Source organism: Sciurus vulgaris (genome assembly GCF_902686455.1).
Source record: "Sciurus vulgaris genome assembly, chromosome: 2".
In the NCBI taxonomy this organism is placed as follows: domain Eukaryota; kingdom Metazoa; phylum Chordata; class Mammalia; order Rodentia; family Sciuridae; genus Sciurus; species Sciurus vulgaris.
In genome coordinates this window covers 30,307,327-30,330,473 of record NC_136462.1, presented here as the reverse complement: position 1 = coordinate 30,330,473, position 23,147 = coordinate 30,307,327, and the positions used below count along the sequence as shown (strand labels likewise).

Here is a 23,147-nt window from a genome sequence, read left to right as displayed (position 1 = left end):
CTCCTGGCCCTGGGCTCAGGGAGTGGACATGGAGTCACACTTACCGCCTCATTGGCCTGTAGTGTCTGCGTGGCTTTGACGGCAGCTGCCCGCCGGCTGCGCTCTCGCCCCTCTTCCTGCTCCCCCTTCTCCTGGATTTCTGGTACCTCTTCCTCCCCCTCCTTCCTGGGCTCCTTCACCTCCCTCTTGGGCTCCAGCCTCTCTTCACCTGGGGACTCTCTTCTGGGAGGAAGCACCCTTGGGAATTTCTGGGAAGTCTAAGGAGGACAAGAATGAGCTCAGTTACACTGCAGTAGTGCACTGATTCTGACCCAGCCAGGGATCACGAGTCCCTACTTGTCCTGTTGGTCTGGCCTGGTCTAGCCCAGTGCCCCCTCCTGGGCTAGACTCTGTCACAGGTCACAGCCCTCCCATGACTAGTCTGCCTGCCGACAGAAGGGAGTCTTGATACCTGGGAGCCCTCAGGGTGAAACTGAGCCCTTAAGATTGAGCCAGAGGCAGGGAGGGAACATGCCAATACCCACAGGCCATGTGACCTCCTGGACAGACACCCAGAAGACACATCCTTGGACACAGTGGTCTGGTGAGCCAGGCAGGAGCCATAAGCTCCAATCCTAAACTATCTTTGTAACACTTTCTCTATCTCCACACCCTTTCCATCTGCAAAATGGAGACCAAACCACTCCTTGACTTAGAACAGCGTGTTACCACCTGTGCACTTGTAACCTCAAGATGATACAGGTGAATACACAGACATAAAATTAAATAACATTCCCTTTTCAATTCTTTTTCAGTCCTGGTTAGGGCAAGGACAAAGTCTGCAGTTGGTGTTAATGTGTCGTTTTACACTTCTCTAGACTTGATAATCTCATTCACAGAGTTCAGGCCCCGGTGTCAGAACGCTGGCAGGTAACACAGCATCTAGCTAAAATTCAGTAAGTATTTGGTTTTCATATGTTTATTTTTACCAGTACCTTCTATTTATGGGAACCGGTACTGGTTTTCTATTTATGATTATGATAGAAAGCTTCCCTTTTATTTGAGCAAAAAATTACTTGAGTTAAAGAAAATATTGAGTAACAGCACAAGTGGTATGTGGACATGACAAAATAGCAATGGTGACACACAGTAGGATGCAGATAGAGCAGAAATCATAAAGGGGATGCAAGAGCTACTAAAGTTCTGGAAACATTGTTAGAGGTCTGCTATGTAGAGACACTAAGTGCTACTGGTATAAATACCATGGAAAATTTCAGTGTTCCATCGATAGCATGTGTCATTACTATGGCCCCAGCATTCTAGAGAGGAGAACCCTAAGGTCCAGGGCCTGGGACATCAGCTCCTGGGGGCTGTCAGGGACCCTGCTTTCCTCTGTCCATTCTCTACTTTCTCCCTAGAGAGCTTGACCTCAAACTCCCAGTTCAGTCCTGGTCCCAGACCCAGACCCAGACCCAGACAGGTCCTAGGCAGCCAAGGCTGGGAAAGGAGTCACCTTAATATCCACTTCAACCTCCTCCTGGGCCGACCTCTCATCGCTTGCATCCACGTCCCCAAAAGTGAGAGTTCCATTGCGGCCAATTTTCACCTGCTTCTTGTAGGTGTAGTAAAACTCCACACACTGGGCCACAGTCTTGGTCTGGATCTGGTTTGAAGTCAAAATTGAGGTCAGAGTCTGCTGGTTTGGCTTACCTGCCTGGGGAGAATCCAGCCTTTCTCATTCCTGCAAGTCCCCCTTCACTTAGGCCAAAAACTAAACCCAGGAAATACAAGCATTTCTCCAATGCCTGCTCCGCAACAAACCCCTGACCAGTGCGATTAACCATGCTTCAGCACTATTTGTAACAAATAAAGCTATAAATAATAGGACAACACCGAAACCACTGGAGAATTTGACTGTGGCTTGCATATTAGAGAGTATCATTACGTCTGTAGAAATTCCTTGAGAGTATTTGTGATACTGTGGTTTTATTGGAAAATAATTTTCAGGAGATACATGCTGAAATCTGCTGAGTATTATGAAGGATATTCATAACCTATAGCTTACTTTTTAACAAAAAGTAAGGGGGATTGAGCAGGGGATTAAACAGGGGCTCTTTACCATAAACAAGCTACATTTGGTTGGAGACAGGGTCTTGCTCTATTGCCCAGGCTGACCTTGCACTTTTGATCCTCCTGTCTTAGCTTCCCAAGTCACTGGGATTATGGGCGTGTGCCACCCATGCCTGGCTGAGTAATTTAATTTTAGTGATTAGCAAAAATAGATAAAGGAATAGAAAATAGTTATGCATGTATGTGGTATATATGTTTATATGTAGACACAGAGGGAGAAAGCAAATGGGGCCAATGCTAACAACTAATAAATCCAAGTGGGGCATTAATGGATGCTTATTGTACTGTTCTTTCATTTTTTCTATCAAAAGCCTGGGCATCATCCACATCCAAGCCAGCCCCAATTCGGCAACACAGACCCCTTCATTGATTCAGATAAACTATTTCACTCCTCTCCAGAGAGCAATGACTGACAAGTGAGGTAGAGAAATGCCCCACTGTCCTGTGTGGGGCTGGACTTGAGGAAAACTAACCAGTAAGCCCTGGAAAATCTGAAGAGAATCAGAAGACCCAAGTTTTGCTCCTAAGTCTGCCACCAAAAGGCAGTGTGACCACAGGCAAGTCATTCACCTGTCTAATTTATTTTTCACGTGTGTATAGTTAAGTGGGGTGAGACTAAACAATCTCCAGGAACCTCCCAAACTCTGAAATTCTAACTTTCCCATTTCATAAATGATTCAGCCACTGAGTTTGGATTTTGGACTGCTTTCCCCTTAGGGGCTATTTTGTCTAGCATCCCCCCAAGGTCCCAGACTGTTCAGTCACTATGGAGCTGGAAGCTTCTGTCCAGAGAGCCCAGGGGCCAGCAGGGGCCTCTGGGCCTGAAGATGAAACAGACGTGTTTCAGCTCACAGGAATGGCTAAGTCACACATTTATCAATTAGACTGTTTATACTTTTCCTGACAATTCTCTCTGATCATTTGTGTGACTGACTATTGATCTGCTCTTTTCAACAGGCATTAGGGGTTAATGAATTTCAGGGACACGTGCTTCCTGGCAATATTGCCCAATTAGGGGTCAGAGTGTTACTAAAACACAGCCAATGATGGTCCTCTTAATAGGGCCCTCGTAGCACTCATCAGCCCTTTGTCCAATCCCCAGGGCCATCCCTGACATGATCCTCCAACCTAAGAGGAACAGCACAGTCTTGGACGCTCTTTTCTCTTGCCAATCCAAACAACCCACTCTCTCCACGACCCAGATTTTGTGAGAGGAGGCCGAAAAAGACTTAATTCCTTGGATTAGCAAAGCACTCTACTCTTCCAGAAGAACATGGACAAAATAATCTAGGGAACCTAGGCATGGTCAGCCGAATTACTAGAAGGAAGCCCTGGGTCAGACAGGAAGTAGGCAGAGGACCCCAGGTCAACGACACAAGCACTTGCTGGTTCTTAGTTCCCCACCCAGTAGAGTGGCTTCCTTCCCATATTCTCTTGGGGAATGGCTCACTTCTGCTAGCAACCTTCATTCCCATCTGGTCTCCCTCCTATTTTAAGTCTAATGGCAGGCCCCCCTCTGGACTGAGACTCCAGAGCATGGCCACACCACCCCAAGGTAAGAAAGAGGACGTAGAACCAACAAAGCAGAGAGGCCAGATCTTCTCCCCTTGTATCGTTCATAAAATTGTCTCCAAGGCTACTTAATGGCATTGATCTGACTACTTTTTAAAGAGGACATCAGCAACTAAAGGCCCCCAATGGTAGAGAGAGTCTCAAAATCAGGCAGGCCACTCCTGGCCTTGACCAACCCTACAATAGAGCCCCAGCTTACCAGCTTCTGCACTAGAAAGAAATCCTTCTTGTAGATGGCAATGCCCTTGTTGAACAGCTTCCTCTCAGCCATCTTCCACTGGTCAGAGCCTGAAGGGCAAAGAGGGAGCCAGTGGTGAGGTGGGCAGGACCGCAAGCACCGTGGGGTGACTAACCAACCGAAAAGTGAGGGGCCATCCACATACAGTCTCTGCAGGCCACTCGCTACAAGTTGCCTGGAGCCTCACTGCCTTTGCTTGTGAAATGAGAACATTGTGGTGAGGACTAAGTGACAAAATGCAGGTGAGACCCTTAGTGCTCTGCCCGGTGCAGATAAAAGTGACACTAATAGGAATCAATAACAATGGCTGCTAGAGTTACACATGGTTTGGCCAGTGTCCCTCTTAAAGTACAATGCCAGAATAAGACATGTACTCCAAGGGCCATCGAAGCTCCAGGTACCTGAGGCCACGTTAGATGACACTCCCTATTCCTGTCCATTGTACCGGTGACTTGGGCTTTTTTGCCGGGATGGGTTTCCACCAGCCCAACCTCTTCAACCTTCCCTCTAGGGCATAAGAAGCCCCTCAAGAGCTACCCTGGCTTTGGTATCAGTTCCTTTCCTTTGGTTAACCCTCTCCTCTTCCCTGCCCCCACCCCTGGCAGTGACTCAGTACTAAGCAGGGCCCCGGGGAAGCTGGAGACCCCTGGAGGCTCCTGGTCATGTCCCCCCCGCCGCCAGCGAGGCCCACCTGTGTAGTGATAAGTTGCCAGTGGGTGGTTGTGGGGCCGCAGGGGCTTCTTCAATAGCAGCTTATTCAGCGTCTCCTGGAGGGGAAGTGAGGTTATGGTCAGGACCCTGGCAGCAGTCTCAGTGATGGACTGAGAATCCTAGGCCTGGCAAAATGTAAAAGGCCACCTGAGGCCTCTGAGTAGCGTGGGGCTTACTCTTGTCCCCCTTAACCATGGAGGGGCAAGAGGTACAGGAGGGTGGTGAAGTCATGGAGTTGGGGCTACTCAGGGCCCCTTCAGGGAACTGTGGCTTCCAAGGCAGGCAACATGGACAGAGAAGGCCCTCAGGTGCAGTCCTGCCTGAGAGTGGGGACCCACTGACCTAGAATCAGGGGATTGGGGTGGACAGGAGGACCCTGCCCACCCAAATCTTGAGTTTGGAAGTGGGGGTGACTTGAGCCAACCTCCTACCACCGTTTCCTCTATCAGAGCCTCCAGCTTGCCTCAAATCAGCATTCCAGAAGGCCCAGCCTCTGGGCAGCAGACTCAGATCCATGCCAACCTCCCTGAGGGACCTTCCCTGGACCAATGGTGCTGTCTTACCAGGATGTCTCCCCTGGACTCGTGCAGATAATGCAGGGCCAGTTCCTGGTTGGTGCCGGCACCAGGGAAAATGCTGGAGCAGGCAGCCGTCAGCAGGTCTTCCACTGGATTCATGGAAGGTGGGGAGGAGGAGAGGAAATCACGCTCAGGGCTGGGCCTGACCAGGCCTGGCCTAGGCCCATCTGCCCACCAACCTGCCTCAGCCTGTTTACTCCCGGGTCTCTCCTCACCTTGCCTCTGCTTCTCCCGGCTGCTCTCTAGGTCCTCCCAGGGCTGCCACACCAAGTCAGCCTTGTGAGGGTCTGCAGCTGCCAGGGCACGGTCCCTTATCAAGGGGATTTCTGCTTGGAACCGGGTGCCCACGTTAATCCGTCTGCAGGGGTGGACAGGGCATGGAGTTAGCCTTACCTCACAGGAACAGGGAACCAGACTTTCTCCCTGGGAATGGGAAGAAGACAGCAGCTGACAGAGATGGAGTGCAGCCAGGCTTCAGCTGGGTGTAGGGAACCTGGCTTCTAGGAGACTGTGAGGCTAGCATGACACCTGGTACAACCAGGAGGACAAGGGAAAGAGGCTCAGAAGGGGAGAGACTGCTCCATATTGGCAAACAGGAAGAGTCTCTTGGACTCCTATCCAGAGACAAATTCAAGATGAGCTGGACTTTTCCTTTCTTTGTTACTTCCATGCAAAAGCAGGGTGAGAACAGCAGAGCCCAGGACCGATTGCAAAAGCCCAAGAGGTGCTTGGCCCTCTAAAGATCCCACAGAACTGTCCTCTTGCTCCCAGAGCCCACCTGCATGCACTGGGCCCACCTCGCCACCCTCACACCATGGGCCCAAGACCAGACTGCACTTACGGCTCGATGCTCACTGGGGTGGCCTCCCCCATCACAGAAAGCACAGGTGGGGTGACTTCAGAGCTGTCTATGGGACAAAGAGTAGGTTGGTATATGACACCCTCCTCCCTTCAGCAAAGCACCCCAGCCCTGGGTTGCTGCCCTGCACACAAAGAAGTCACAGCACTGACTCACTGAATTCACTTCAAACTCAGGCACCTTGAGTCCTGGCTCTGCAGCCTGCTAAATGTGATGACTCAGCCCTTTACTAAACATTTGGGGCCTCAATTTGCACACCTGCAGAAAAGGGGCCATTTCTATCTATCTCCTAGAATGAAGGTGAAGATTGAATGAAAGAAGGCAGAGAGCCTGGCACTCAGTAAACACGAGCTAGTATTGTTACCCCCACTTCTGGCACTACACAGGCCAAGTTCCTGTTCCTAGGAGCTCCCACGCTACAGGAGTAACTTCAACATCAAACTACGGTTTTCTAGTAGTTGAGGCTGAAAGTTTGGGCACACTAGAGAGGTGGTAAATAGGATTGCAGTTTTATAATTATCTTCCCACTTCCTTTCTGGATTTTCTGCCTCAGTTTCTCCCAAGCTAATCTTCTTAAGGCACTGGATCAAGACACACCCTTGCTCAAAAAAAAAAAAAAAAAAAAAAAAAAAAAAAAAAAAAGGGAGGGAGAGAGAGAGAGAGAGAGACCAAAAAACAAAAAACAAAAAACCATGCAACATGAGATAAAACCTGAACTCATCAGCTCAGCGCTCAAGGCAGTTTCTCTTTCGTCTATACCTCCCACTAGCCCCTTGCCTGGACCCTCAATATTAGCAGCCTGCTTACCTTGTGGCCCCTCACTCCCTGCACAGCCCCACCTACAGGTCTAGCAGCAGTCATTTGGTCTGCTAGTGAGCCCCTCCCCGTCCCTCCCCCTCCTGAGTTCAAGCTCAGCTCTAGCCCCACCCCCTCCCGAATGCTTTCCTCACCATACCAGGCCTCTGCAGACCTGGAGCTTAATGTCAGCTTCATTCACTGGCTGCTGATCCACACCGCCAGGAACCTCTGTTTTTCTGCCTCCTGGGCTTTCATGTCAACTCCCTAATGATCCTGCACAATCTAGAACAGACCATGGTGTCCCATACATTCTTGGAACCCTCACAGGACCCAACTCAAGGCTTTACACCCAAGTGCTCGGAAAAACTTGTGGACAAACTGACCTCTTCTTTAGTCTGCTCTCTGCAATGACTTTCTGCACAACCCAGCCAGGCAGAGAAACTTCCCTGGGAAGCTAGGACAGTCACTGGCCCGTGTGGGGCAAGTTGCTTCTCACCCATCAACACCAGGGGGCACCAGAGAACTACACCATGGTTGAAGTCCCCGTCAGGTTAAATAGTTGAAGGCATCCAGGTACTATTCCGCTTAATCCTCTCCACCACTCCAACGGAGAGGATTATCCTTTTTTTTTCCCCCTAAGAGGAAATGGCTCCCTTTGTGGGAAACACCTTTCAGCCATACACCACCTAGGCCTAGGCCAGTCAAACTTTTTCAAAATGTCTACTCTTGGCAGAAATAACTACCAGGTGCAGGAGACCAGATCTTCCACATAACATCAAAAACAAACTCAATAACCAGACCTCATGTTATGGATATTACCTGTGCTAAAGCATCTGATCCTCACCATAACCCTATGAGATAACTATTAGGATGAATCATAAGAAACTGCTATTTGTGGATCCAAAAACAGCTGAATATTGGCAACTTCATCATTAACCAAGTACTATTAATACCCATTTTAATGCTGAAGAACCCAAGACCCAGGAAGTTTAAATGACTTGCACATAGAGATGTATTAGTCAGTGGTTGAACTGGGATGAATCCAAGCAGTGGGAAGGACCAACTCCCCCAACCCACCCCCTGTTCTTGCAACAGGACAACCTCCTTCTCTCTCAGAGAGAGTCCCTTCTCCCACAGCATCCAGCTCAATCCCCAGCAGCTCCATAAACTGAACTGCCTCCCTGCCCAGTGTCCTTCCCCCAACATTCCCCAGTGCCATGGCCACCACAGGAGTGGTTCAGGACAGTCACTTACTGGACCGGAGCAGGGTGCGGTGGGCACTCTTTGGTGTGATGGGAGGAGGGGCTGGGATGCTGCTGGTTGATATGATGGCATTGAAGTAGAGGCCAGAGCCTTCCCGCACGGGGCTAAGGATGGGGGGTGGCGTGTAGGGGGGCAGCTCGAAGCTCCGCTCAGGGGGATGATCGGCCAGGCGGACAGGAGAGCGCAGGTGGCTCTGGTATGGGGTGATGTTGGAGTAGACGGAAGGAGCAATGAAGGTGCCCGCCTTGGTGGGGATGATCAGGGGCTCTGGTCGCGGCCGCTGCTTTGGTTTCCTTACAGAAGGCTCCCCCTCCAACCTGGCATTCAGGTCCTCAGCCTGGAGAAGGAAACAACCAAGGGAGCTCAGCCTCTGTGGCCCAGGAAAATTGAAGCCTTGACCCCAGCCTGCCAGTCTCACTGTGAGAACTGTCTGCCCACCACATCCACCAAGGCATGCCTGAAAAGGGGAGCAGGTTAATAGCCTTTCTCACTGTCCCCTCTGGGGCACAGGTCAAACTTCTCCTGGAAAAAGGATCCAGAGTAAATATTTTTAGGCCTTGTGGGCCATGTGCAGTCTCTGTTACAGATTTTTCTTCTTTCTTTCTCTCTCTTTTAAATAATCCTGTAAAAATGTGGAAACCATTCTTAGCTCAGGTTTAGCTCCAGGCCATAATTCCTAACCCGTATGGGAAAGTATGTGATAGGGCAGAAGAGCAGAGGAGGGAAGGGTCCAGACTGCGGAACTGGACTGATTGGATTGGGATCTATCACCACTTGAAATTACACATTCTTCATGTATATCTTCATTTTAAACATGGGAACAGTAAGTGCTTGCCTAACGTAGCTATAAAGGAACAGGTCTGCCTTTTCCCTACAGGTGGATGCCATTAGTGGGAGAAGCATCTAAGAAGCTAAGAAACTGAGCAAACCTGTTAACAAATTCAAAAAGCTAAAAAAAAAAAAAAAAAAAAAAAAAAAAAAAAAAAAAACTAACAGAGCTGTGCTCAGTGATGCATGCCTATAATCACAGGGGTTCAGGAGGCTGAGGCAGGAGGATCTGATTTCAAAGCCAGCCTCAGCAACTTAGTGAGGCCCTAAGAATTCAGAGACCCTGTCTCTAAATAAAATATTAAAAAGGGCTGGACCATGTACAAACAGAGAAACAACATGTATCCCATTTGTTTACAATTAAAAAAAAAAAAAAAAAAAAGGGCTGGAGATGTGGCTCAGTGGTTGAGTGTGCCCCTGGGTTCAATCCCCGGTACAAAAAAAAAAAAAAAGCAGCTGCTAACAGAATAAAAACAGGCCTGCCATGGAAGGAAGTCTGGTAAATATTCAGGCTTGGATTAGGACTCCATAGCGCTATGTCTCAGAATAAAAGTGAATCAGAAACAGGCTAGTCTTGGAAAAGCCAAACTTTAAATCATCCCATCTCAATCTCTGATAAAATGAAAATGATTCAGGATTGATAATGCTCTTTGCTACTTATCTTCCGAAGACTACTCATCTTTGGAAGAGGAAAGCATTATTATTCAATGTCTTTTAATTACCTCACCACATTTAAAGAGAGAGAGGGAAACAGAGAGAGAGAAAGAGAGAGAGATTCACATGAGACATACAGACACATATACATTGTTTTTTTCAGGTCAGTTCAGAACTTGGCCATGAAGTCATGGCTTCTTATCTGTGATACAAAATGTCTGTTAAGGATGAGTTACTCTAGAAGATGGGGAGATGTTACAGAAAGCTTTAAAATGTTGTCTGAGGCGGGGAGATAGTAAATAAACAATACTGAATGATACTAAATGAAGAAAATCTAAATTTTTACAGAAAAAAAAATGCATTGGAGTTAGTTCTCAGTTTTTCAGAACATCCAGTACTAGGACCATGGGGAAAGAGCCAGTATTACAAGTAGCTTTATGTGGGGGCTGGTGCAGACTCCTGGAATCAGCCCTCACACAGTCCCAACCTACCTCTGGGAAAGAAACGATTAGAGGGATACGGGTCAAGTCTTGTGAAACTAAAGCCACACTCCTCAGACATTCAATGATTTTCTTTATACAGGTTATGAGGTTATGGTTTGGATGTGTGAGGCTTGGTCCCCAGTGTGGCAGTGTTGAAGCGGTGTAGGGCCTAGTGCAAGGTAACTGTGTCGTAGGAGCTTCGCTATTGGAAAAGACATGCTGGTCTTGCAGAATGAGTTTGTTCTTTTAAGTGCAATTTGTTCTAAAAGAGCAGGCCTGGTCACTGAATCTCTCTTGCTTCCTGTCTCACTATGGGACTGCTCTCTGCCTCTTGCACAGGCCCTCACCATGATGCCATCTATCACGCTGTGATGCAGTCAAAGGGGACCCTCACCAGAGGCTGAATGGATGGGTCTGCCCAACCTTGGATTTTAAGCCTCTAAAACTGTGATGAGCTAAATAAGGCTTTTTTTCTTTATAAATACCCAGTTTCAGGTATTTTGTTATACCAACAGAAAATGGACTAATATACCTGACATTCAATAAAAAATAACCTAATACACAAGAAAACAAGGTGGGATTTAAAATCAAGAAGTAAAAGGTAATAGCAACAGATCAACATCAATGGAGTTATCAGATATAAAATTAAAGAAAACTAGACTAAACTTTTGCAACAAAATAAAAAGTAAGCTTGAGAATTTTACCGAGGAACTAGAAACTATGAAAATGAACTAAACAGAAATTTAGTAATAAAAAAAGTAAAACTAAAAATAAGAACTCAGTGAATGGATTTAACAATATATTAAACACAGCTAAAGGTGAAGTGAAAGATCACAATAAACAGATTATAGGGCTGGGGTTGTAGCTCAATGGTGGAGCACTTGCCTCACATGTGTGAAGCCCTGGGTTCGATCCTCAGCACCAAGTAAAAATAAATAAATTAAATAAAGCTATTGTGTCCATCTACAACTAAAACTTATTTTAAAAAAAATAGAATATATCGGAAAGGGCACAACAGAGATAAAACAGGGGATATGGTAAAAAGGACTAACAAACATGTAACTGAAGATCCAGAAAGAGACGAGAGAAAACAGAGAGGAAATATTCAAGAAGTACTAGAAAGTTTATACAGGAAAAACACATACCTAGGTATAACATAGCAAAACCCGTAATTTACTACCAGGCAAAGTTATCCTTCAAAAATGAAGAGAAAACCTCAACTTTCAGATAGTCACAGATAAGTAACTTTCATCATGGAGACTGGGGATATAGCTCAGTCGAACAGCACTATCCTAGTGTGGATGAGGCCCTGGGTTCAATCCCAAAAACCATCCAAAAAAAAAAAAATCATCATTAGCAGACTCAAACTGAAGGAAATGTAAGGGATGTTCTTCAAGCAGCATATAAATGATTGGAGATGGAAGCTTAGAGAAATAAGAAGAAATGAAAGCAACAAAGGACAAGTGTTGGGGGTAAATCTAAAATGAATAACATGAATACAGTGGTAATGCTATCATGTCCTTGTGTATTAAAAATACAGTGAACAAAAGTGCCTGTCAATAATTCTACAGGTTGGGAATTGGTGGGAAATGGAATCAAGGCATTTTAAGATCTTTATTGTACAGAAAGAGATAAAAGAACTAATTTACACTAGATTTCAATAAGTCGAGGATGCAGGTTTTAATCTCAAGCAGTGTTCTCAATCAGAGAATTAAGCCTCAGAGTCATAAGGCACTCACTGTAGGTAATTAGGAATGTCTCTCCTGCATCTAGGATGGTACTCACCATGTACAGTTCCTCAGAGTTGAGAAAACAGTCACTCAAATCCCTTTCTGTAGGACTCAGTCCTACAGCAGAAATACAGGGAAGAAGTCTGCTAGAATAATCACTCAAAGAGAAATAATTATGCATCTAAGTAATAAATGAACAAAGCTGAGAAATGGAATAACAACCCTAATGGATCCAAGTGAGGTTGGGGGAGGAACATAGCATAGGAAAGGCGGGATGGGATAAACAGAAAGCTAACAGTAGATGGCAGAAGACAAACCAGGTATATCAGTACATACCGGAAAGGCAAACTCTATCAGTGGAAGCTAAAAAAGTAGAACTCGTATAGAGGCAGACAGTAGAATGGTGGTTACCACAAGCTAGGCTTGGGGGAGAGGTTGATCAAAGGAAACGACTTCAAGAAGACAGCAGGAGTAAGTTCAGTAGATCTACTAAATGACATGGTGACTTTCACTAGTAACACTGCATGTGTACTTGTAAATTGCTAAGAGAGCACATTTTAAATGTTCTTAGCACCAAAAAAATACAAATAAGTATGTGAGCTAATAGATATGTTAATTAGCCTGATTTAGCTATACCACAATATACACTATATCAAACATGTTGTATGGTATATATACAACTTTATTGGGAAATAAATAAATAGAAACATGTAGACTGTACCTGTGTTCTAATTAAAGGACAAAAGTTATTAGACAAGAAAATAACAAACCCCATTGTACACCACTTGAAAACCATTCCCTTAAATCAAGGATAAAGAAAAGATTAAGGTAAAGATACACACACCCTGCTGGGCTGGGATTGTGGCTGAGTGGTAGAGCACTCGCCTAGCATGTGTGAGGCCCTGGGTTTGATCCTCAGCACTGCATAAAAGTAAATAAATAAAATAAAGGTATTGTGTCCATCTACAACTAAAAAAATAATTTAAAAAAGATACACCCTGCAGAAACTAACCAAAAGAAATCCAGCTGACCACATAGATTTTAAAAGATAAAATATTATTAATGATAAAAAGAAAACTTTCATGATGATAAAGGTGTCTAATCCAGTTCTGGAAGAGAATGCACCTTCTAATACTGCATCAAAATATATCACACAAATAATGACAGAGGTAAAAGAAGACACAAACAAAACCTCAATTTCAGTGGGAGATTTCAAAATACTTGTGTCAATCCTAACAGAATAAGCAAGCATCTCTCCCAAAACCCAGCATGGGCCTTGACCCACAGTAGGGCCAGTCAAAATTTGCTGACCTAAAGCAAAAGAAACAAAAACAAAAACAAAAAAACACCACACATCCTCGATTTTCCCAGGCAATTTCAATTTCAAGTATAAAACTATCTCATTCCCTGTATGTGCACCATCCAGAAGTGTGGTTTAGAAAATAAAAACAGTATCTCCACGGGTCCCTCAAAGCCCTTCAACACCTCCATGGTCTCTGTTTCCGTGGGGGTCCTGTGCCCCTGGAGCACTCAGACACTGGAGGGATACCCAGGAGCCTCATACCTGAGCTGGCGCATCCATTCCAGGGTTGCGGGTGGACCGCCTGCGGGTGACAATGACTGATGGCTTGTGCTCACTGGGATTCTGTTCAGAACCCTTGCCATCCTCAGCAACACCTCCAGCCTGAGCCACCTCGGTTGGGTCCACAGCTCGCACAGGCACAGATACTGGGATGATGAGGGGTACCATCCCACTGTCTTCTCGCAATCGTTTGGCAGCTAAGGAAGGCTCAGAAAACTCTACCCCACACTTGGCAGTTGAGGCCAGTACGCTTTTCCGCTTTTCCTCAGAGCCGTTGGTTTCCTGAAGAAGAGGGGAAGGAACAGCAGTGAGGTTCAGAAGATCAGCCCTGATTTACTGATCCAGAACTCTCTCAACCATTTAATCCAGAGACTCATACACTCACAATGACTCTCACTGGTCTATGACAACCTGGCTTCTTCCTCATAACCTCTTCTCTCTCCCACCACATGTAAATACTCTCCATAACCTCTCTGTCAGGTCCTGCCATCCTGGCCTGTAGTAGGGAGCCCCAGACAGCCATCTCAGGCCACAAGTGGCTTACACATGTGTTTCACTAGCCAGCATAGAGTATGACACATGACTTAGCATCTAAATATTCAAAAACATCTCTGAAAAGCACAGTAAGGAACCCAGAACAAGACTAGGAGTGGTTTTTCATTGTTGTTGTTGTTTTGGTACTGGGGATTGAACTCAGGGGCACTCAACCATTGAGCCACATCCCAGCCCTATTTTGTATTTTATTTGGAGACAGGGTCTCAATGAGTTGCTTAGCACCTTGCTTTTGCTGTGACTGGCTTTGAACTCACAATCCTCCTGCCTTAGGCTCTGGAGCCACTGGGATTACAGGTGTGCAACACTGTGCCCAGCGCTAGGGACGGTTTTGTTCTGTTGTTTCAATACTGGGTATTGAAGCCAGAGACATTCTACCACTGAGCTATGTCTCCAGCGCTTCCTGCACCTCCCCTGCCTTTTTTTTTTTTTTTTTTTTTCTTTTCTTTTTTTTGAGGCAGGGTCTCACTAAATTGCCCAGGCTTCCTTTGAACTTGCCATCCTCCTGTGTCAGCCTTCCAAACAGCTGAGATTATTGGCATGCACAAGGGATAGTCTTTGCATCTATTTCTCCACAGGCAGCTGGCTGTCCCTAAACACAGAGCAAATTCTGAAGCCTTCTACTTCGCAGGTCCTAAGGCATTGTTGGAGGCCTCTAGTGAAGGTAGGGGCAAACACTGGCTTTGGGGGTCAGATACTAGACTTCTATTCCAGCTATGTGACCTTGGGAAATCCCACTTTGGGCTCAGCATTTCCAAGTAGAAAGCAGGGAGAGCTGACAGCGCCCTTCTCATTGGGTTTGATGATAAATTATATGTTATCAGGTAAAACAACAAATAAGCAACAACAAAAAAATTCCCAGCATAACACACATGCTCAAATTCTGTTCATTCTTTCTCCCTATTGTTATTATCTTTTGCTTTTTTAAAAAATCAACCTTATTTTAGTATAGTTTACATACAAGCAAATGAACCTATTTTAAGTAACTGTTCAATGACGTTTGACAGATGCAATCACATGTAAGCACCACTACATTCTTGTCTTTTAGCACACTGGACCTCGAAATGGTCTCACCTCCTGACCCCAATCCTTCATGTATATGAACTTCAGCTTCCCTTCAGGTATGAATTCTTGTGTAGGGGTCCTTTGCGTGATCTTTAGTGAACTGAAAAAGCTGCCCTTTTGGGCCTAGTGTCTCTTGCTATCCCCTCCCCGTTGCCAGATCTGTCACCCAATGCTCATCTTACCTTTGCGTTCTGTAGTGAGGCCAGCTCCACCGCCTTCTGGGCCAGGGTGAGCAGATTGGCCTCCTGGGACGCCCGGCGCCTCCGTCTTGTGCTCTGGATCACCCCACCCCGTAGCACCTGTCCACAGTCCCCTGTGCCTCCTGCCCTTATGCCCTCCTCGTTGCCCATGGCAGGAACCTCACGCTCCCGACCATTAGGTGCCAGTCTTTCCCCATCAGGCAGCAGCTGGGCCTCCCTGAGTTCCAGTGGGAATCCCAGAGCTTCAGGATGGGGCTGCCCCAGGGAGCTGGGTGGAGGCTGCTGCAGGGGCCATTGATGTAGGAAGAGATTGCCAGTGGGCTCCTGCCCAGGTTGGGTACCAGCCCCATCCAGGGAGGTGGGAGGCAGAATCCCCTCCTTGGAGAGGCGGCGGGAGCGGCGGGGGAAGGCGATCTGGGGCTGAGGTAGCATGGGCTGCGGGGCTGCCTCCTGCAGGAGGGCCTTTCGCAGTTCTGGGTTCATATCCGGGTTGTGGGGAAAGGGGTAGGGGGCCATGCTGTGGTGAGCCAGGTGGGACTGTCCCAGAGGCCCAGCCGTCGGCAGGCCAAAGTCCTGGGGCTGCTGCGCAGTTGGCTGCTGCATGGAGTAGAAGTTCTCGAAGAGCTGCATCTGTGGCAGGGCTGCCTGCTGCTGCTGCTGCTGCTGCTGTTGCTGCTGCTGCTGCTGCTGCTGCTTCTGTGGGGGGAAGGCAGCAGCTGGGTTGGGGGGTGGCGGGCCCTGCCGGAAGACCTGCCGGTTCACCTGGTGTCCAAATGCCAGCTGGAAGGGTTGCAGGGGCAGCGTCTGGTTTGGGGGTTTCTTGGCATGGAAAGAGTTCAGGGGTGCCTGGGGCCGCCCCACTTCCAACTGCACCTTCTGGGGCATCATGGGACGCACTGCGTTTCCATAGCGGTCCACCTGTGGGCCCCCCACTTTCTCCCGCTTCAGTGCCTCGGGGTGGTTATAGTAGGTAGAAACCCCCACGCTGGGATGAGGGCTCCCTTTGTGTCCACTGTAGAGGGACAGACGGTTCCACGTAGAGTGGGGTGGAGGCTGGCCTGGCTGCTGCTGCCAACCACTGTCACTGACACCCCCACCCCCTCCATGCTCTGGGCCGCGCCCTGGGGCCATCACAGAGTTGGGCCACTTTACTGAGCCCACCTGCTGGGACAACATGGCTGTTGTGTTCGGATCAGGCCCATATACCACAGAGTTCAGCAGGGCCAGGCTGTTAGGAGGGGGCAGCTCGACAGGCTGAGAGGTGGAGGCAGCCCCTGCTGGACTCTCGTGCTCACCGTATTGCTCCTCCTTCACTCTGATGGACTGCTGCGGAGCCTGCAGGGGTGCTGGCTGCTCCTTGGCAGCTGGCTCCTGGTCCCCAAAGAGGCAACGCTTCCGCTTGTTTTGAGCCTTAGGCTGGGCCTGGAGGTTCATGGTGTGGCCAGTGGAGCCCGGCAGTGAGACCTACTTCACCAGTTGCCCATTCCCTGGGGAAAGGTCCTGCTGGAAGACTGGCCTTAGTCCAGAAGCCAGTGAGGGCAGAGCAGGGGCTGATGATACTGGATGATGTGGTCAGGCACAGGGAGAGAGAACTGCTGGCAGCTCCTTTCTCTTCCAGAAAGTCTCTTGGGCTCATCTACTCTTCCCAGATCATGATGCTCCACAGGGTGCTAGAGCCTGCAGAAGGAAGAGTGACAACGTCAGTCACAGGATCCCTAGATGTCAGCACAAGAGTGAGAAGGAGGCCTCCAAGGTCTCTAGTCCCATGTCACAGAGCAGCACTGGTAAGACAGCAGGATCAGCAGCCTCCCCCAAGGTACTCTTGTCCCACCACCTCCTAGTTAAGCTCCAGGGCTGCTGTATTTGATTGTATAATGTGTGCACTGCACAAAGGCACATGTTGAAGGACCAGATGGGGCTGATATCCAGCCTAAGCCCTTGAGGCAAGCTGGGAGAAGGGCAACAAAGGCCAAACAGGGCTCCTTAACCCAGGCCTCAGCCCACTGCGCAGGGGCAGCCAGGTCTGATTCTCCTTGCTTATCTACACAGTAGCCTCCTTCCAGATCCAAGGGGATCTTTATCCAGCCAATACATCCTCTGACACTCCAAGCACATCCCAGACACAGAAGTGCGCGTGTGGGGGTCATTTCCAGCACAGCCACACCTCCTGTGCAGTCCCACCAGGCCTTCAGAGTCCAGCACCCAGGCCAGGCTCACAGCCCTTCAAATAAGAGGCATGTAGGTGAGGCCCCACCCCTGGGAAGAGCTGCTGGGTGGGGTTCTGGCTGCAGGAGTCTTTCTCAACTAGCACAAAACCTGTTTTGCAGCCCTGGCTGGCTGGACGCCTAATCCAGTCCAGAAGCTGGTCAACATGGTTGGCTGTCCCCGCCACACATGGCTGAAGAGCCCCTGGCACTCTGAGCAAAGAATAGTCTCATATATGAGAGGTTTAGTTTGCTGGAACTTAGATGCAAAAGGTTTCTCCATGATATCATAACTGAAGTACTCAGTTTTCTCTTTTTGTTTGCTAACATTTTTCTTTTCCTTTCTTTCTTTTTCTTTTTTGGTGCTGAGGATCAAACCCAGGGCTCCATGCATGTGCTTAGCATTGGATTACATGCCTCAGCCCTCTCTAATTTGATTTTTTAAAGGGTTGCTCTATTAATCCTGCTCCTACAGAACAGAATCCAGACCTGTATTTTACAATTTATGTAACTGCTTGCATGTATTTTTAAAAACTCTGAGAGATTTTTTTTTTCCTTGCCGGGGAATTTGGTGGGGGTAGGAGCTACATGCTCACCTCTTCCCCAAGGAAGATTCTGATCCTGGGTTATTCAGGCTGGGAGGGGAAAGGAGGGCAGAAAGCTTAGGTTGCTCTGGAGAATAAATCTGCAGGTCCAGGTGACCTCAGGCCCTGTGTGCTCCAGGTCATCATTAGCAGCCCAGGCAATTCCCAGGAAACCAGCAGAGGGCAGGGGCTGGGCGGGTCCAAAGCCCTGCCTACACCCAGTGCTGCCCCCTCCCTGAGGCGAGCCGTGGTGCTATCGCTCCTCTGCACGTTTCCGCAGCTCCGGCCCTGGTTCCCGGGGCCTGCCTGCCTGCCTGGCGTGACTCACTGGAGGCCCCCTCCCTGTCTTTCACTTTCGCCCTGCATCCAGAAGGGGAGTAACTTCCCTCTGGATTTCCTTCCTTGGCTCCTCAACCCTGAAGGCAATAAGATAGACCCTCTCCAAGTGCATCTCCTTTGTCTTCATTTAGGGAAGTCGCAGAGCGAATAAGGTGGGGACTGGGGGTACCCAAGTCACCCTAACCCCCAGCAGGAGCGAGAAGATTTGGACAAGAAAGGAAAGTTGAGAGACGAAGAAATGACCTTTTAAACAAACCCTGCTCTTGCTTTTAAACCCTCTTTCCCTGACAGCCAACCCAACTCAGAGCAGAGATCCAAAAGCCAGTCCCCAAACTGAAAGTCACCCTGGTGCCCTTGTGAAGCTGCAGGGTGGGATTGTCCAGCTCTGCCTCTCCCAGGGAGCCTCAGGCCCTAGGAACTAGAAGTCTGTGTACAGAAGTAAGGCAGAGGAAGGAAGAACATTTGAGAGGGGAGGAGCAGAGGGGCAGCCTGCAGGCCTAGGGGCAGCCAGCAGGCCCACGTGTCCCTGTGCCTTGGGGGTGCAGTATTCACATGCACTCATGCCTCCCCCTATCACAGACCTGTCGCCTAGCGAGCCACAGCACAGGCTTGGGGGTTGGGGCCTGGAGCAAGGGAAGGCCCACGTGGCAGGCAGGCCTGGGTGCGCGTGCCAGTGTGTGCCTGATAGAGGGGCCCAGGCAGGGGCAGATGTGGGGGAACAGGGTGGAGCCTGTGCAGGGAGCTCCAGAAATCTGCTAGGAGGGCCTGCAGAGGGGCTACGCTCAGCTGCTACTCACATTCTACACATCGAGGGGGCCACTGTTGGGGACACTGCAGTAGGTTTCTGAGGCTGAGACAGATGCCTGGCTTAGAACAAATCAAGGAGCCTGGTTTGGGGAATTTGAATCACCCCCAAAAGCTTCCTGCTGCAGAGGCCTCCCTGTCACCCCCACTGGAGAGCAGAGTGCCAGGGGCACAGACAGATGGATCTGGGGCCCCCAAAGAAGAAAGGTCAGCCTCTGGGGGGATGGGGAGAGGAGTGAAAAATGCCTGGGAACCTGGGAGGCAGAAGGGAAGGGACCACCCAGGAGGAAGCAGAGCACTAAGTAACAGCAGCAATAACAATAAAACAAGGTTGGGCTTATGCCACTGGGGTCCTAAGTACCTGGAATTCTTTGAATGCCCACAACTGCCTTATAAGGTTGGTGTTGCTATTTTAACTTCCATTTTGCAGGTGAGGAAGATGAGGCTCAGAGAAGCAAAGTAACTTGCCTGTGGTCACACATAATTATGTCTCAGGACCAGGACTTAAAGCCAAATCTACCAGACTCCAAGATCAAGCTCTTATTCCTCCATGAAGGCCCAGTTCCTTTCCCAGCACACTCCCCACCACCTTCAGAGTGAGGATCTGCTGACACAGATACTCCTCTTTAGCACTGCAGAGTCTCTTACTCTTGCCTGACCCCTTTGCAGGTAAGCCTCTCCCATTCTCCCCAAAGACAGCTGAGACCCTCAATCTTGCAGAAGGCAGGGAAGGGACCTCGCCACAAAGGGGCCTGCAGGCACACGGGGTCCAGCTGCAGGGAGGCCTGACACTGACGCTTTCTCCTGCACTGACCACCAGGCTGGGCTCTATGGCCCCTGCAGCCTCCTTGCTGGCTCAGTTCTGGCTTCTGCCAGGGTGGTTTCCTGCTGAGCCCACTAGCACCTCCCAGCCTACCTGGGTCAGGACTGAGCCACCTCTTCCCATTTCTTCTGCCCCATTCCTACTCCTCAGTCCCTCAGGAGGAGCTTGCAGGGAGGAAGAGGAAGGAAGCCATACTCTGCAAAAGCTGCCAACCTATGAGTCAAGTCCCAGAGATGCAGGGAAGAGGGCACAAGAAGGAACCCCAGTAGGCGGCTCACCCCTGGGACCAGCTGCAGGGCCTCCGACAACGGATGCAGGAACACTGTAAAAGGAAACCCACAGCTACCACGGGGCCCCAGACTGCAACCCACTCTGTCAGTCTGTGGGACTGTCACGCTCTCTTCACTTGTCCCTTCCTCCAGACTCTTCTCTGCTGCAACCAATCCTTGACCAGACCCACAGGTCCCCCTGGGCTGAAGACAAGGCAAGAGCCAGCCCCAGTGGCCGGGAACCTATCTTCGGGAAGATCTATAGTCAGAAGCACTCTCTCTGCAGAAGAAAGCAGTGTGTGCCACAAAAGAAAGCAGTCCTGATCTCACATGTGGGTTTTGCAGACATTTGAGGGGAAGGTGCTATAAGGGCCTGTGGGTGCTCTGTGCTCATGGTCAGCATGCTCTGCAGGGACAGCAATTCTAACACAAAGGTTTCTCAAGTGCCATCAGCAGCCCGGCTCATGTCCAACATTGGCTGGCCCACCCAGGAGAGACTGGTGAGTCCTCACCATAGGGCAGAGGACCAGGCCATAGTCACTGAGGGGACCCAGCCACTCACCAGCCACCCGGAGCAATCAGTGCTTCATCTAAGAAATAAGACTGCTATGAGTCAAGGAAACAGGCAAAGAGGAGGTGCCCAGCAGCCACAGGGGCTCCGCTCTGACCTGGGCCAGAGCCAAATGGATTACCCCCCAGGCCCTCGGAGGCTAATCTCCAAGCTCCTGCTCTTAAATCTGGGCTACCCCCAGCCCTGCAAGCTCAGCACAAGGAAGCAGGGGAGTTAGGGCTCATGTGTCTCCCACTTAAGGGCAAGAGAGGCCCAAACAAGGTATCCAACAAGGCACTGAACTTCAGGTGAGTCACTTTTCTGAGCATCAGACACTGTCTTGGGACAAAGTCTAAACTCCCTACCCTGCCCACAAGCCCCTGCAGACTTTGGCTCCTAACCCTTCTCCAGACATGTCACGCTGAGTCATACAGTCAGGGCCACCAATGTGCTATTCCCACTTTGCTTCCAGGTCTCTGGTCAGGCTGAACCTCTGTCTGTAAGACCTTTCCACCCGTCTCATTTGGCCAAGTCCTGCTCATCCTTCAGGGCTCAGACACTGTTTCCTCTGGGAAGCTTTCCTGACCCCAAGGCTGAGACAGGAACTGCTATGTGAGCTCATTACGCCTCCTAACCCCACCCCCATGTGCTCAGCACACTAAATCCTAGGTTCCTGTTTCCTCGTCCCCAGGAGACAGCGGACTCCATGGCAGACCCTTGTGCCTTGACGCTGGTTTATAACTGGCTCATGGGATGCTCATTCAAGACTGCACCCAAGGTGAGTCAGAGCATGCCTGGGCAGAGGCACTACTCACAGCCAGGTGTCTGGCATGGATCCCTGCCTGGTCCCAAGGCCAGTCCCACACCTTATGCACACTCTCCAGGGGGCTGAATGATGTAAAAAGGTTCACTCTCAAGACCCTACCCCAACCTTACAGTCCAGGCCCTCTCCAGTAAAGTGAACACAAATCCTTTTCCCATGTCTTGCCCAGCAGCTACTTGCTCCTGGTCTGTCACTCTCACTTTCTGTCCCACACCCTGTGCAGGTTACTTGGAAAAACGCCACAAAGCTTCCCACCCTTGCCTAAACCATGCAAGGAACAGGAGTCTGGGAGTCTGTTTACCTGGTGCCCTGACATGACTAGCCTGGGCCTCAGAACACCAAGGTCCAGCTAGGACAACATGGGAGGGTCATGACAAGGGCCCTAGATGGCCCAGGTGGCCCCCTAGTCCAGGCTCTCATTCTAAAAGGCTCTCTCCCAGCTATCTAGGGTCCCTGGCTACAGCCAGACTGGGTCAATGGTCTTGGGCCAGCTAGAGTTACCCAGGTCCTAAATAAACTTTCCCTCTAGACATAGTGGCTGTCTGAGGGCCATTTGCCCTCTGCCCCACCACAACTGGGAATTCACATACAGTCTAAAAGCTCCCATTTCTCCAAACCACTGGACATATGCGCCCTGTTCTCAAGGGGCTTGCAAACCAATAAGGAAGGAGGCTCAAAGGCAAGGGGCGTGGACCTGCCTCCCACAAGTGTTACTGCCCCTAGGAGCAGGAGGGAACACACAGGAGGCCTATGACCTGCCTACTCCCATCCACACAGTCCCTGGATCACCCCATCCTTGTACCAAACTTGTGCTCAGAGATGCATGGTGCAGGCCAACAGGGGAAGCAGGACTCTCCAGGGCCTCAGCCATCAAACTGGTCAGGCTCAGAAGTTTGGCCAGGGTTCCAGCTGGCTGTAGTTTGAGCTTTGACAGTAAAAATGCCAACACTGAGATGCTTTTAAAGGTTTATGTGTGAGAGGGGAAACTTCTGCCTCATGAGACACTCAGGGCTCCATCCAGGCACCCACCTTTATCATCTCCAAACCCCACTGCCCCCAAGCACCCACGGGATATCCAGAGAGGCCAGGATAACTAGGTCCCTTTTACAAAGGGAAGCTGAAGCAGAAAAAAGTGCAGGCATGGGCAAAGCTGGCAGAGGAACGAGCCTCCAGGTTCAGCTTGAAGGACTGACTGGATACCTCCCTCCTAGTCAAGGGTCACCCAAGGACCACAGGCAGCCCAGGAAACCTCTCCCAGCCGGATTCAAGGCTCAGCAGAAAAAAAGTGGAAGGTTGGCCCGTGTAGGTACTCTCTATGAGAGATGCAGCAAGTGTCTTTGCTACTGTGTCTTCGTGTGACTAAACCCTGGTGAGGGCTTCTTGGGCACTGCTGGGGCCTCTGTTCTGTTCCCTGTGGGGTTATGCCACCAGAGGCTGCTCCAGTTTCCCCCTCTCCTTCTGGAAAGGCTTGGCTTCCTTGCAGGTCCAAGGCAGGCTCTCTGGAGTTCATGCCTGAGTGCCCCAGTGCCA

The 23,147-nt window shown here is 49.5% G+C and overlaps 2 protein-coding genes across 5 annotated transcripts in view; both read right to left on the bottom strand.

Moving 5' to 3' along the window:
• MIDEAS (mitotic deacetylase associated SANT domain protein) overlaps positions 1-23,147 on the bottom strand; it is a 63,306-nt gene that overhangs the window by 5,479 nt on the left and 34,680 nt on the right. For 3 of the 4 annotated variants that reach the window (XM_079129748.1, XM_079129747.1, XM_079129749.1), the window contains exons 2-11: positions 15,204-16,898; positions 13,387-13,686; positions 8,120-8,465; positions 6,050-6,116; positions 5,424-5,566; positions 5,194-5,297; positions 4,611-4,686; positions 3,881-3,969; positions 1,493-1,642; positions 45-257 (exon numbers count right to left, since the gene is read on the bottom strand). In XM_079129748.1, the coding sequence (XP_078985874.1) occupies positions 45-257; positions 1,493-1,642; positions 3,881-3,969; positions 4,611-4,686; positions 5,194-5,297; positions 5,424-5,566; positions 6,050-6,116; positions 8,120-8,465; positions 13,387-13,686; positions 15,204-16,655 (2,940 nt within the window). In that variant the 5' untranslated portion in view covers positions 16,656-16,898. The remainder of the gene's footprint in view (positions 1-44; positions 258-1,492; positions 1,643-3,880; positions 3,970-4,610; positions 4,687-5,193; positions 5,298-5,423; positions 5,567-6,049; positions 6,117-8,119; positions 8,466-13,386; positions 13,687-15,203; positions 16,899-23,147) is intronic. The other variant, XM_079129750.1, reaches the window with a different exon arrangement.
• HEATR4 (HEAT repeat containing 4) overlaps positions 1-23,147 on the bottom strand; it is a gene marked incomplete at its 3' end in the record, with an annotated part of 285,455 nt that overhangs the window by 237,200 nt on the left and 25,108 nt on the right. The gene's annotated exons all lie outside the window — the stretch shown is intronic.